At 44.3% G+C, this 13,948-nt stretch overlaps 1 protein-coding gene across 3 annotated transcripts in view; it reads right to left on the bottom strand.

The window, feature by feature from the left end:
* Positions 1–5,920: 5,920 nt before the first annotated feature.
* PRPS2 (phosphoribosyl pyrophosphate synthetase 2) overlaps positions 5,921–13,948 on the bottom strand; it is a 27,003-nt gene continuing 18,975 nt past the window's right edge. For 2 of the 3 annotated variants that reach the window (XM_007455058.1, XM_007455057.1), the window contains 3 exons: positions 9,760–9,933; positions 8,674–8,833; positions 6,902–6,994 (listed from right to left, as the gene is read on the bottom strand). In XM_007455058.1, the coding sequence (XP_007455120.1) occupies positions 6,902–6,994; positions 8,674–8,833; positions 9,760–9,933 (427 nt within the window). Of the gene's footprint in view, positions 6,995–8,673; positions 8,834–9,759; positions 9,934–13,948 lie in introns of all 3 variants that reach the window. The other variant, XM_007455056.1, reaches the window with a different exon arrangement.

Here is a 13,948-nt window from a genome sequence, read left to right on the forward strand (position 1 = left end):
ATAAATGATGCTGACTGTAGTTTTTTTTTTTTTTTTTTGCAATACTGAAAGAGAAATACACCAACAAAAATACTTTAAAAAACCCCCCAAAACAAAAAAAAAACAAACAACAAAAACCCCGCACTGTTGCCCTTGCTCCGAAGGGCAGGGCGATCGTCCTCCCATGTTGCCTACGTCTCATGCCTGTGTATATAACAATCCATGTAAACTCTAATGGCTTAATACATGTAAGCCTTGGTTACATATTTCATTTATCTGGTATTTACCTCAGAGCCCCATCCTAACACAACGGTCTGCTAGTAACTGCTCCATCAAGAACGAATGGGTGAGTGAGTGTGAGACCCCCTCCTTCACTTCGCCCGTGAAAGAAATCATCAAGGCAGCCAAGAAGACTACAGATACAAATCTTCCATTTGACATCTGTCTGAACCAAAATGTTCATGAGCCAAAAGGCAGAGGAGCAAGAGGTATTCCTCAGATGAATTATAGTTCCTATAACTTGCACACGTAAAACAAAACACCTCCAAATGACAAGGGTCAAGACTGCATTAACGGTTGCACCAGTGCAAGTCAGTAAGAAATTACCGACTCATCAAAAACCAGCCTTCTTGTGCCAACTGGGGTTCCTCCATGTGCTCTTTTATTTTTTTTTAATCTTTTAAAAATTTATTTATTTATTTATTTATTTATTTATTTATTTTTGGCTGTGTTGGGTCTTCGTTGCTGCACGCAGGCTTTCTTTAGTTGCGTCGAGCGTGGGCCACTCCGCCACAGTACGCGGGCTTCTCATTGTGGTGACTTCTCTTGTTGCGGAGCACAGGCTCTAGGCACGTGGGCTTCAGTAGTTGTGGCACATGGGCTCAGTAGTTGTGGCGCACGGGCTTAGGTGCTCCGCGGCATGTGGGCTCTTCCCGGACCAGGGCTCGAACTTGTGTCCCCTGCATTGGCAGGCGGATTCTTAACCACTGCGCCACCAGGGGAGCCCTCTTATTCATAGGACACTGTTCATGAATTGTGTCTTCATTGAAGTGTTGCTCTTTGAAGGCTATGAAAGCCGTCAGTGGGGAAATGAACGCAAAGTTACTGCCGAGAGGGGTCTGTCCCTTTCAATACTTTAGGAGGCTGCTCTGCAGCCCTGGTCCTAAAAACAGGATATTCTGAGGCTTCAGGAAATTTCGGGTCCTTCCTTGGTTCTTTAGACGAGCATACTGTCAGTGGCACTTCCTGAGTTCATTCTATAGCAAACACACTAAAATGTGCCTCCAAAGAATCCCTCTGATGATTTGACAAAGTGACACAAGTTCGGTCTAGGTCCTCACAATTTTTTTGTAACTCGTGGTCAGTCTTAGCTTCGAGGCAAGAGAGTAGATTTAACACTCTCTGAATAGGGAAAATCAGAGAATCGTGCATCCTCAGACACAGAAGGTCAAGTGCTCACAGACCTAAGAGTCCCTCAAAGCACAGAAGGGTGACGTCCATCAGCAAATATTTAGGGCACTCTGCCGTCTGCCTGGACTGTTCCCCGGGGTCTCTAACGACCACTTATGGCTTTAAAGGCAGCTCTGCCAAAGGACTGGCAGTCAAGCCAGGTCTTGAATGCACTTCCTAAAGGTGTCCCCCCTTTTCCCTCTTTTATCTGTTGACTACAGCCTTCAGCTTCTACAGTTAATTGACGATGGATTTTTTAAAAACTGTGACGCCACAGGTCGTTGGCACATTGTTGGGCTTGTCATATAGCCTCCTTTGTGTTGCAACTGGCACAAGATCGGAGCCATGCTTGTGAGGTTCCTTAGCCAAGGTGGTGCTGGGGATCCAGAACTATCCACATTAGAAGAAAGAGAATCAGAACGACCGAGCACCTTGGCGTGCCCAGGACTGCAGGCTTTCCTGAGATGCAAGACTTCCAGAGGTAACACTGAGAAAGTTCCCTGCAAGCCCAAACAAGTTGTTCACCTGATGGAGAAGGAACCATCTTTGCCACATTACGACCACAGCCTTCAGTTAGTAGTCGTCCAACTAAATCTAGCGTAGAGGTCATGGCCTGTTAAAACTGCTGGGGACTTTAGCAGTCATCTACCTCCTCTTTTTCACAAAGATGCTCAGACTCAGAGTGGTATAGACATTTTCCCCAGGTCACACAGCTTGCTGGTAGCACATCAGGAACCAGACCCTAGGTCGCCACAGTCCCAATTTAGGGCACTTCCCACCGCATTACATTTTTTGCTTTGCCAGAGTCTCTTCCTATTGCTCTTGCAGAATGAGTTCAGCTGGGTTTTCTTCTGACCACAGGACTTAGCCGTTAGAACAGTGAAAACTGCTGTTTATATTGGGCACTGCTTTTTTTTTAATGTTGGGATAGTGAATGGAATCAGGTTGCTGTAAACAGCCTCAATTGGTCACCATCTCCATTACCACATGTCACCCATTCCTGTCATTTCTACAGCCCAGCAAAGTGTCTTCAACATGCAACCATTTGTTATCACTAAATGCTACCCTTGGTGGAGACAGTCATGTGCCAGGACAATGTACCCCTGGGTGAGTGGATCATGTTTGTGACTAGCTCACAGGCACAAGGATTAGTATCTAGAAAGTGCATGAAAATCTTGCTTCTTCACACTTAGATTCTTTCAAAGGGAAGTTCTAAAAACTGAGGTTAATGTACACAACAATCGATCCTAAGCTCTTTACAGATATCATCTCATTTACTCATCACATCCTCTGAGAGAGGTACTATTATCCCATTTCACATACAAGGAAACTGAGGCACAGAGGGGGTAAGCAGCTAGCCCAAAGAGGTTTTGTTGTTGTCGTTGTCTTAACTCTAGTAAGTGGTGGAGTCTTGTTTCTGAGCATCACGCTCTTTCAGGAGAGAAAACAAGAGCTCAGAGGTGACAGTAGATCAAACCAATCCAGAACGTGGACTTGGGTAGCAAGGTAAAAGGTGGAGGGCTGTGCTCCCAGGGTGCAGGAGATAAACCAATTGGGTGAAGATCTGCAGTGAAAAGGAGAGACTCTGTCAACCTCTGCATGCAATGTACACAAAGGATAAGGCAGTACGTTTCAGCCCGACTTCCATCTTCATTGGCTATCCTCACTCTAACATAATAAGTACCAGACACCCTGTGCTGTCCTGCTTCAGTCCATGCTGGAGTACAGCCGGTGGTTCTGGAAAATTCTGCCGTGAAGTACCATCGGTAACAGCAGTCCCTTCACAAAGCCCTTTCTCACCTCCCCAGCCTCATTCGACCCTCTGAACCTCTTAGTGTTGCATCTTCCCCTTGGATGCTTAGCCTGGACAGCCACTAGGTCAGCTGGTGGGTTGGATAGGACCTGCCATATGAAATCAAACACTTCCGAGGAGGTGTGTGTGACAGTATTAATGAGGTGCAACTGCCAAGTTGGTGAACTGATTTTGGTGTTTCCATCTCTCCATTTTCTTCCTCCCTTCTATTACATTTTATCCTGTTTTGTCTTAAAACCGTGATCTTCTCCAGTGGACTTGGTTTTAGCTCTTTATATTTCACTGGGACTTTTTAAGACAAACTGTTGTCACTCTCAGCATTACCCGCACTTTAAAGCTGAGCTTTCCTGGCGGAACCATAATTAGAAGTTTACTTTGTCCAGGACTTCCCTGGTGGTCCAGTGGTTAAGACCCTGCACTTCCACTGCAGGGGGGCGCGGGTGTGATCCCTGGTCGGGGAACTAAGATCCCACATGCTGCTCGCACGGTGTGGCCACAAAGAACTTTTTTACTTCGTCTCCACGAGAGTAACTTAAAGCATCACAAAATAGGTGACAGTTCCTGGTGCTTCTGCAATCAAAGCATGTGAAAAACTTCTATGGGGCCTACATTTAAGTCTGGTCCGTTCCAACCTATGGGTATTGAACACGACTACTCTGATGTATAAACGCACACTGCAATCTTCAATTTTATAGGAAACATCTAGAATTCTTACGTGGCCCAGATATTATGCTTTGGGGCAAGGAGAGCGCTCATCAGTTCTTCGGAAACACCTTCAAAACGGAGAAAAGCTGACTTCAATGAACTTCTGGCTTTTCTGTAACTTTATATGCTGGGCTGCAGCCATGATGCAGCAAACACTTCAAAGTACCCATCAAAACACATCACTCCATCAAAACATATTACTCCACAATGATGATACAAAGTATGAAAGAAAGAAGGAGCATGATTTTATTGAAATGTTTTTAGTACAGTGTTGGAAGATCTTCGAATCCTATATTCTAAACCAATACAAGCACTGCAAATGACGTAGTTCCTCCCTCTATTTGACATCATATCTACCAAATGAAAGTTAAACTACGAATCCCTTTAAGTTGGTTAATGTAACTTAAGTTGGAAACTGAGCAACTTTGGTATATTCATATTTCTCTGGCTCCCCTTTTTGGCTAGATGTACGCCAAGTCAACCGCCATGCAGCAGAGTCAGACAGGACCAATATATTTGGTGGTTTCACTGAAATGTTTCCGCATAAGCAGCAAGGGACGCACAAGTTCTGGGATTAAGCTGCTCTCGAGGCCGTCTTCATCATCTTTTTTGAACTGGACCATCAAATAGTTAAGGGCTACGTTGCCGCTGTGCAGGGCTACGTCTAGTCTACTTAGTTGATAGATGTACCAGAAGTACTTTTAAAATAAAAAAGTGGAGATAAATAACCACAGAAACAATCAGTTCTGAATTCAGAGAATGACAATACCGATTTTCATCTCTTTATCTGAAGATCATTATTTTAAAACTAGCTTGGGCTTCCCTGGTGGCGCAGTGCTTGGGAGTCCGCCTGCCGATGCGGGGGACGCGGGTTCGTGCCCCGTTTCGGGAGGATCCCGCGTGCCGCGGAGCGGCTGGGCCCGTGAGCCATGGCCGCTGAGCCTGCGCGTCCGGGGCCTGTGCTCCGCAGATGGGAGAGGCCACGGCAGTGAGAGGCCCGCATAACGCAAGAAAAAAAAAAAAAACACAAAGTCCATAGCCTAGTGCACTAGGCTTAGGAAAATTGAAATCAAAAAGACAGAACTGGTTTTAGTCATTGTCAACATGTCTACACTGGGATGCGAAGCTGTCTACCTGCATGCGTTCATAACTACATTTTCATTTCTCTATGCATAGAAATTTCAAGAAATACAGATATCACTCATTTGTCCAAAATAAAAATTACATACATCTAAATAGGCTCTTCACATATCTCAAATCAACTCTTGTCTAGATAACGTCCATCGTATTGAATAGCTGACCTTAACCACGCTACACTATGATTTTTTCTCAAAAGCCCTCTTAAGGTACAGCAAAATGCTAGTCTCTGCAATGACTAAAATGATACTTTGAAACTTTGATGCACCCTCTGCTGTAGTGAAGTGTGAAACCTTAAAGACTGCTATTCAGGTTTGTTAACAACTTAAACAGATTTCATTTTTCCACCCACAGAATTTAGATCAGAGACTTTCTTCTCTTCAAGTTTTGAGATTCAGCAGAAGGAGATTGTTATTTATTATTCCTGGGCTTTGTCTGTGCAGGCACATTTTCTTCTTTGGGGGCGGAAGCACTCAGTTGGTTGTCCACCAACGCGCACTTAGGAAAATTCAGAGTTGATGCTTGCCGCCTGCCACCGGAGATGGGGGCACCTCACTCAGCAGTCGTCAAAAGCCACCTGTGGATAAAGCTATCTTCCCTCCATCATCACACCTGGGCCACCATTTGAACATTAACTTCATGGAGCAACTAATGTTTCCTTATTTGTCCTTTTTTTCCTAGGCCTTTCTCACCCACACTTTTCATGTAACAGCTTTAGTTACAATAATCTGTTGCCTAGGAGGCTTGCTACTTGTGATTACAAAAGGCAAAAAAGACCATGAGATCAACACTAAGGAAATAATATTTAAATATGTATTTGGAGGCACCCACAAACAATTCACCTTTTTCTCATGTCAAAAGCAAAACAGAGATCAGACTAGTAAATGTGAGGGGACTTAGCAAAGAAGTCTTTGTTGTGACGGAAATCCACAACATGAAACTCTTGGAACAAAGGCAAAGTAAAAGCTAGAGCTAAAAACAGGACATTAAAAAAAACAAGATGGCAGGACATGAGGTGCATCTGGGATGGACACAGCATGAATGTGACAGTGAACTTGCAGACTACCTCAAAACAGTTTCTCTGTCAGCTCTATTGCTGAACATGATTTTGGAATTTTAGAACAAGGTATTTCAGATAAGTGACAGTTACGATTTTTAGAAGTGGCAATAAAAAAATACTGAACTACATTGCCTCTGATATGTCTAATGTTTACCAGAAATAAACGTGTCAGTGGCCATCTTCAGCTACATAAAATTTGGTCCAAATTAAGCATAATAACCAAAATGGTTTATTGGAAACCTGATCACTAAAACAAATACTCAAAATTCAGGGTATTAAAAATTCTCTAAGGTCGACTTAGAAGCAAAAGGCTAATTCTCTACAGGGTTGCACCCAAATGTCCATAGGCATTATCATTTTATATTTACACAGAGGCTTTAATCTGAGCTGACCTTTGGTAATCCTGAAATACATAAACTATGAACTTCCACAGTGGAATTATAAACTTGAAAGTTGTGGCCTCAAATCACTGACAGAAGAAAGGAAAAAAAGGTCACCTAACAGAACAAATCACGATAACAGAAACATTTCTCACTTAAGACTGTTCACTTAAAGATCAAATAACCACTGCCCTCCCCACCAAACTGAAAATAAATGGTCGGGAGCTTTAAGCGGGGAAAACCAGTGGACCTCGGAGTATACAAAGATCTGATGCTTCTGCATTAATATAACTACTTAGTCCTAAAGCTAATAAATCAGACAAATGCACGCAAGTCAGAAGCCAGAGCAGGTTTGCTTCCACACCTCACATCCTGGATTTATAGTGGGACATGGCTGAACAGGTAAGACACAGATTCACCGTTGTGGGTCCTTCGAATCGCCTCCGCCAAGATCATCGAAATGTCAATAACCTAAACACCAATGAAAAGACAGAAAAGAGAAGAGGAAAGTGGGACATCTCAGTCATGTTTAATTGGAAACTTAGAAGCCAGAAAGCCTAGAAACGCTTTCTCCAGCACATAAGATGTGCTACTATCGAACCTCCCCACAGCCATTTCTTCTGAGAGGACAGACAGTTGTGGGTCTCTCTTCAAATTACAATCCTGTACGGGATCCTGGAAGTGAGATTTTTCAGTGCAGATACTTCTAAGGCTTTTCAGGGCCGCTGTTAACCAGAGACATCCGTTACTTTCGGTGTTTGTTGTTTTAAAATTAATTTTACTCAATCATTATGTGGAAGGTTTTTCTCTCTCTTGGTTTCTGAAAACACAGAAACTGTAACGTCTGACAGCACAGCTGTAATCATCTAACTCCGGGGTCAGCATGAGAACAGCCATAGACAATACATAAATGAATGGGCATGGCTGTGTTTCAGTAAAACTTTATTTACAAAAAGAGATGGTGGGCTGGATTGGGCCCAGGGGCCTTAATTTGCTGACTCTCAACTACTGAGAATCAGACATGAAAATCTAAGGCACAGCTATTTTGACCGCTTTCTAATGAATCTCCCGGTGCCGAATGAACTGTGTTGCTCTCCGATGGATGAGAAATCACGAAGCGGATCACTCTGATCCATCTTCATGCTCTAATGATGGGCATGGGGGCTTCCAGCAATGAAAGGACTTGCCAAGGTTCACCAAGACACTGAGGCAAAACAAGGACTCAAACCCCTTCAACTTATTTCAGGCCAGCTGGTGTAAAGTGATCATTGCCAACTCTCTGGGGGCCTCCCAATTCAGGAGGGATAGAAGGAGTAAAGCTAAGAGACCCCTGGCACAGCCAAGCTGCCTCTTTGTTTTCCTCCCCCATTTAAAAAACCTGGGGCAAAATACATGTACCACAAAAGATGCCATTTTAACCATTTTTAAGTATAGAACTCACTGGCATTAATTACATTCCCAGTGGTGTGTAACCATTTCCCAAACTTTTTCATCGTCCCAAACGGAAGCCCGGCACCATTAAACACCCCGCTCCTGGTAACCACCACTCTGCTTCCCCTTTCTATGAGCCTGACTACTCTAGAGCCCTCAGCTAAGTGGAATCGAGTTTACTTATCACACAATATTTGTCCTTTTGTGACTGTTTCTTTCACTTAGCATACCGCTCTCAAGGTTCATCCATGTTGTTGCATGTATCAAAATCTCCTTCCTTTTTAAGGCTGAGGAATATTTCATCGTATGCAGAGGCCACACTTCGGTTAACCATTCAACTGTCGGTGGGCATTTGGTCATTTCCACCTTTTGGCTACCGTGAATAAGGCCTGCTGTGAATGTTCGTGCATAAGGTTTTGTTTGAACAGCCATTTTCAGATTTGGAGGAATAACCCTGGAGGTGGACCAGGGGGGTCATGTGGTAACTCTGTTTAGCTTTACCACAGCCTGTTTCTTAATGTTCTTTACTTTGGCTTTATTCACTTACTATTTATAACTTTGACCTCTGCTGGCCCCAGCCTTTCCCAGACATCTAACATGTATCATACCTTCCCATTACGGGAAGCTACAACCTCTACTGACATCTGCTTAGCAAGTGGTCACACACACAGGATGCGAGTTGCCTCCCTGCTTGGCTCTGCCTGCAGTGTAGCCAGTACCTGAATCTTGGAGCAGTGTTTCATTTTGTCCTCTTGGGGAATAGTGTTTGTCACAACAACAGCCTCAAAGGCGGCATTATTTATTCTGGAAATAGCTGGCCCAGAGAAGATCCCATGGGTAAGGATAGCATAAACTTTGGTGGCTCCGGCCGAGAGCAGCCTATAAAATAAAAGAGAAAAAAATTAAGTGCACACAAATATTCTTGAAACATTCTCCCGTTAGTTAGTGTGAATTTAAAAGCAATAGTGTGTTCCATAAAGGAAAACAGGAAACCAATTTCACTCACATTTATCAGTCTAAAACAGGATCTTTTAAGGTACGTGCTGGCCAAACACTTTAATTCCCTTGAATCAGGGATTATCAGCCTTGACGTAGGGCCCAGATAATTCTTTGCTATGCAGCACATCCGTGGCCTCTACCCAACAGCAACACCCCTCCCCTCAGTTGTCACAACCAAAAATGTCTCCAGATATTGTCAAATGTCTCCCAGGGAACAAAACTGCCCAAGTTTAAAAGAGTAAAGCCAAAATGTCACCATGCTGCCATACAATCAATACACAAAACTGAGGTATTATACACTCTTTGTTCTGTTCTGTCTCTGAAACCTGCTGTGCATTCTACCCTCCCAGCACATCTCAAGTCAGATGGGCCACAGTCCACGCGTTCTGCAGCCATGCACAGCTTGGTGGTGGCTCCCACGCGGGACAGCCCCGCTCTGAGTCCCTGGAAGCCAACGGCTGAGAAGGCTGGAGTGAAGGCAAGCCAAGGAAGCGAGGGCCCGAAGAGGCCGAAAGACTGTCTTTTTCCTCCTGTGCTCAGCTTCAGGAGAAGCACCTTCTCTGAACTTTTTAAAAAATACACTGAAAGTTCAACCTTGAAAATGAAAACCAGGCCATAAAGGACCACAGTTTATTCCCTACCGAGAAAAAAAAAATAGGCCTAGAGTCGACTTTGGTCTGAAAAACTACTACTAAGCTATCAGCAATAATTAGGAAAAGTGAGCCTAGTTTTTAACAGCTGGCATTTTTCCATTCTTAATGAGACGCCCTAACACTCTCCTCAGCGGTCCCAAACCACACTCATACTTGTCCGCAGCATGGCAGATGGTGCCACATGTGTCGGCCATGTCATCCACAAGGATGGCCACGCGGTCCTTCACGTCGCCCACCAGCACCATCCGGTCCACTTCATTTGCCTTCTTCCTCTCCTTGTGAATCAAGGCAAATTCCACATTCAACCTGTCTGCGATTGACGTGACCCTGCTCAAAGACACAGACAGACACGGACTTAGAGAACAAGCTTATGGTTAGCAGGGGGAAGGTGGCGGGGAGGATAGATTGGGAGTTTGGGAGTGACATGTACACACTGCTATATTTAAAATAGATAACCAACAAGGACCTACTGTATAGCACAGGGAACTCTGTTCAATATTCCGTAACAACCTAGATGGGAGAAGAATTTGAATAAAGAATAGATACATGTATATGTAAAACTGAATCACTTCACTGTATACCTGAAACTAACACAACACTGTTAACCAACTATACTCCAATATAAAATTAAAAGTTAAAAAATACAGATAGGGAAAAAAATTAGACTAATTCTGAAAACGTATTCCCAGAATTATATTAAAAAACTCTAGATTCATTACACACACAAAAAAAGACACAGACAGACACATCAAACACTGTCAATACAAAAAAAATTGTGTTCTTCATAGCTGTATTTTAGGACTGTCGTGACCAGCCATACTCAAGATAATGCAAGAATCAGGTCTCCCTTGCAAAGCCAGGCCTGGTCTGGGATACGTATTAAGTGACACAAGGGGAGAAACATGCTAGGATGTGGCCTCGCATCTGTGGCAGCTGGGGAAGAAAGCCAGGGCGCCTTGACCATGGGCTAAAACTCCTGGCTAAGAAGCTGACACTCAACAGGTTAGTGTTCGTGGGTACCTTGTTTTGTTTTGTATTTTGCGGTACGCGGGCCTCTCACTGCTGTGGCCTCTCCCGTTGCGGAGCCCAGGCTCCGAACGCGCAGGCCCAGCGACCACGGCTCACGGGCCCAGCCGCTCCGCGGCACGTGGGGTCTTCCCGGACCGGGACACGAACCCGTGTCCCCTGCATCGGCAGGTAGACTCTCAACCACTGTGCCACCAGGGAAGCCCTCGTGGGTACCTTTTAAAGTCAGGAGCACAACTAAAAGCAAGTTATTTAGAAAGTACTAACTGCTCAGCGTAGGGAGCAGCCAGCGGGGACAAAGTCCTGGTGAGCGCAGCCACGTAATCTGTACGCTTAGGACAAGGGGCTTCTCGGGACGCGAGGCCTCCGGACACGGTAATCACGGTCCAGGCCTCTGTGCAACTAGGGCAAATGCTCAGAAGTCATGAGCTCTGAAAGGTCTGAACTGGCAAAGGGAGGAGAAGGTGGCAGGCCAGGCTTGCTAGTGAGCCCAGAACATTCCAGACTTTTCCTGGGAAGAATAGATTTCAATGATGAAACACTGCAAAATAACGCCACAGACATAAGGTGACATGAAGATTTTCCCGTTTCACGTTTTGAAATGATGGTCACTCCTGATGCAATTCAGCTGAAAAACTTTTTATTGAGGGACCAAAACACACACACTCACACACCCTAATTTAGTATGCAGCGACTGGAGGATGCAACCTCTGGACGCTTTTTAAGTCGTGGTCCCATTCACTGTGCCCTCCTCAGCTGGCAACCACGAGAGGCGCCCCATGCCTGCTCTGATCAAGCTGAGTGTGGCCAAGGCGCTGAGAGGAACCCACTTTCTGGGGCCAAGAGCGCAGCATGAAGGGGACTGTGTACCACAGGTTACCCCCGCTTGTTTCTGAGAACATTCATTTTTTTAAATCGTGGCATATATATAACTAAATAGAATTTGAATGCTGACCAAAATTTTGCCCCACAATCGCCCTAAAACATATACTACTATCTATATGCCAATTTCATAAAAGATGAGCCATTTAAACTCCCATTAAGGAAAGCTAGTTTCTCAGAACACAAGACAGGTTTTCCCAAGAAAAGACTCTTGAACACCTTATGTATGCGCGTATACATCAAAATTCTGTTTATCTGTAAGGACCAGGAAGATCTCGGTGCGGTGGGGAAGCGCCACCATTGGGGCTGAAGTGTGAAGCAACTCAAGTCCAAGCATAACCTGCGTTCTGCCATGTGATCCGCTCTCCTAAGCCTGTGCACAAACACACCAGCAGGGGGCGCGGAGGCCTGCGTGGGAAAGAAGCTGAGCTAGGCGGTTTTGGGGGGTGGGGACAGGCGTGGAACATGAGTGGGGGAGCTCCAGCCACTGCAGGTACCCCGTGGTAACATCAGAAGCAGAGAATAAAGGAAAATATCCCTGCAAAAAGCCCCCTGGGTTGCGAGAACATTCCTATTTCTCCGCAGGTTCCAACTCTTCTTTTCCTGGTGTATAACTGAGACTTAATACCTATTCCTAACATACGATGCTGAGACAGTGTATCATATAGAAATCTTGGGTGGAAAAAGCTAGGACAAAAATAATACATAGTTTGATTCCCATTTCTTCTGGATACACTATTACATTCTCTTTAAAAGAAAAGAGAACAAAGTCAAATCTGAATTATTCAGTTTCACCAACTTCCCAGACCAGTTTTACGTTAATATTGACTATCTCAACAGTGGTGTGTTTCCTAAGGTTTATTTTTTTCTACCCACAAGTGACCTCTTGTGGCGATATTAAGTTTTGTGGAGATACTAACTTGTACCTGGAACAAATCAAGCCTCAAAGTTTTTTCTACGACAACAAGCTCCAATTTGTCAGATAGATATCTATTTTTCTTGGTGAAATACGACTTCTTGCATCCAACAAAGAAGCCACAGATAATGTCAACTGTATGTATCATGCGTTACCTGCGAGGTTATTTTGTCGGTTGGGGAACAGCTTACTCCAGGATATGAGGATGACAAGGATGTGTAGCAAAAACTGGGGAGGAATGGAAGTGACGAAAAACCTGAAATGCACGCCCCTAAAAAGCCTGCCTTTCCCGGCAGAGGGGGAGCAGGAGTGATCGGAGCAGAACTACTCTGAAGGGGATCTGAACAAAAACAGCATCTTGCTGCTGGCCAGTTCCTCTGGCTAGATGACTCTGCATTTTTTAAGCAGGAGTTGGCAAGTAGATGGGGGAGGCTGGTATACAATAAAAGACGGTATTTCAAATCAATGTGAGAAAAACTGATTACTGAATAGCTTTGGGGACAGTTCAGATAGCTGGGGACAGGGGGAGTTGGATTCTTAATTCACTCTTTATTCCAAAACAAATTTCAGATGGAAGAAAAATCAAAACATTACAAAGGAAAAAAGCAACCCTTAAAACATATGAAATCAGGGGAGAAGAAAAATGTTAAAGATGATCCTTCATAAACCCAGAAGCCATAATGTGAAACAGAGAGAAGTGTGAGTACATAAGAATGTTTTAAAAGTCTTTCAGAGAAGAAAAATACAAAAAGGGAACACGTGAAAAACTTGGGGACTTAGTTGCTACACACGAGAAGCAAAGATGTCATTTCCTGCCTGCACAGAACTCCTAACAAGCCAGAGCAAGAGGCCTCCAGCTGACAGAACATGCAAAAGGTATGAACAAAATATAAACGTGCTAGAAGGAGCGCTCAACCTTATGCACGCAACTGCAATTTACAGGAGGAGATGCCATGTATCACTCAGCCGATCTGTAAAGTAAAAGAAGTCCGATCATCTGCTGTGTAAGCAAGCCTGTGTACAAAGCCACTGGCATCCATACTTGGGAATGTCATCTGGTCTATCTTCTCTCTCTTTTTTTTTTTTTTTGCGATACACGGGCCTCTCACTGTTGCGTCCTCTCCCGTTGCGGAGCACAGGCTCCGGACGCGCAGGCTCAGCGGCCACGGCTCATAGGCCTAGCCGCTCCGCGGCATGTGGGATCTTCCCGGACCGGGGCACGAACCCGGGTCCTCTGCATCGGCAGGTGGACTCTCAACCACTGCGCCACCAGGGAAGCCCTATCTTCTTTTTTTTTAATTGAAGTATAGTTGATTTACAATGTTGTGTTAGCTTCTGGTGTACAGCAAAGTGATTCAGTTATACATACATACATACATACATACATATATATATATATACTTATATATTCTTTTTCAGACTTTTTTCCATTATGGTTTATTACAAGACACTGAATATAGCTGCCTCTGCTATACAGTAGATCCTTGTTGTTTCTTTTTTTTTTTTTTTTTTTTTTTG

The sequence above is a fragment of the Lipotes vexillifer genome, unplaced genomic scaffold (genome assembly GCF_000442215.2).
Source record: "Lipotes vexillifer unplaced genomic scaffold, Lipotes_vexillifer_v1.1 scaffold431, whole genome shotgun sequence".
NCBI classification, from domain to species: Eukaryota; Metazoa; Chordata; class Mammalia; order Artiodactyla; family Lipotidae; genus Lipotes; species Lipotes vexillifer.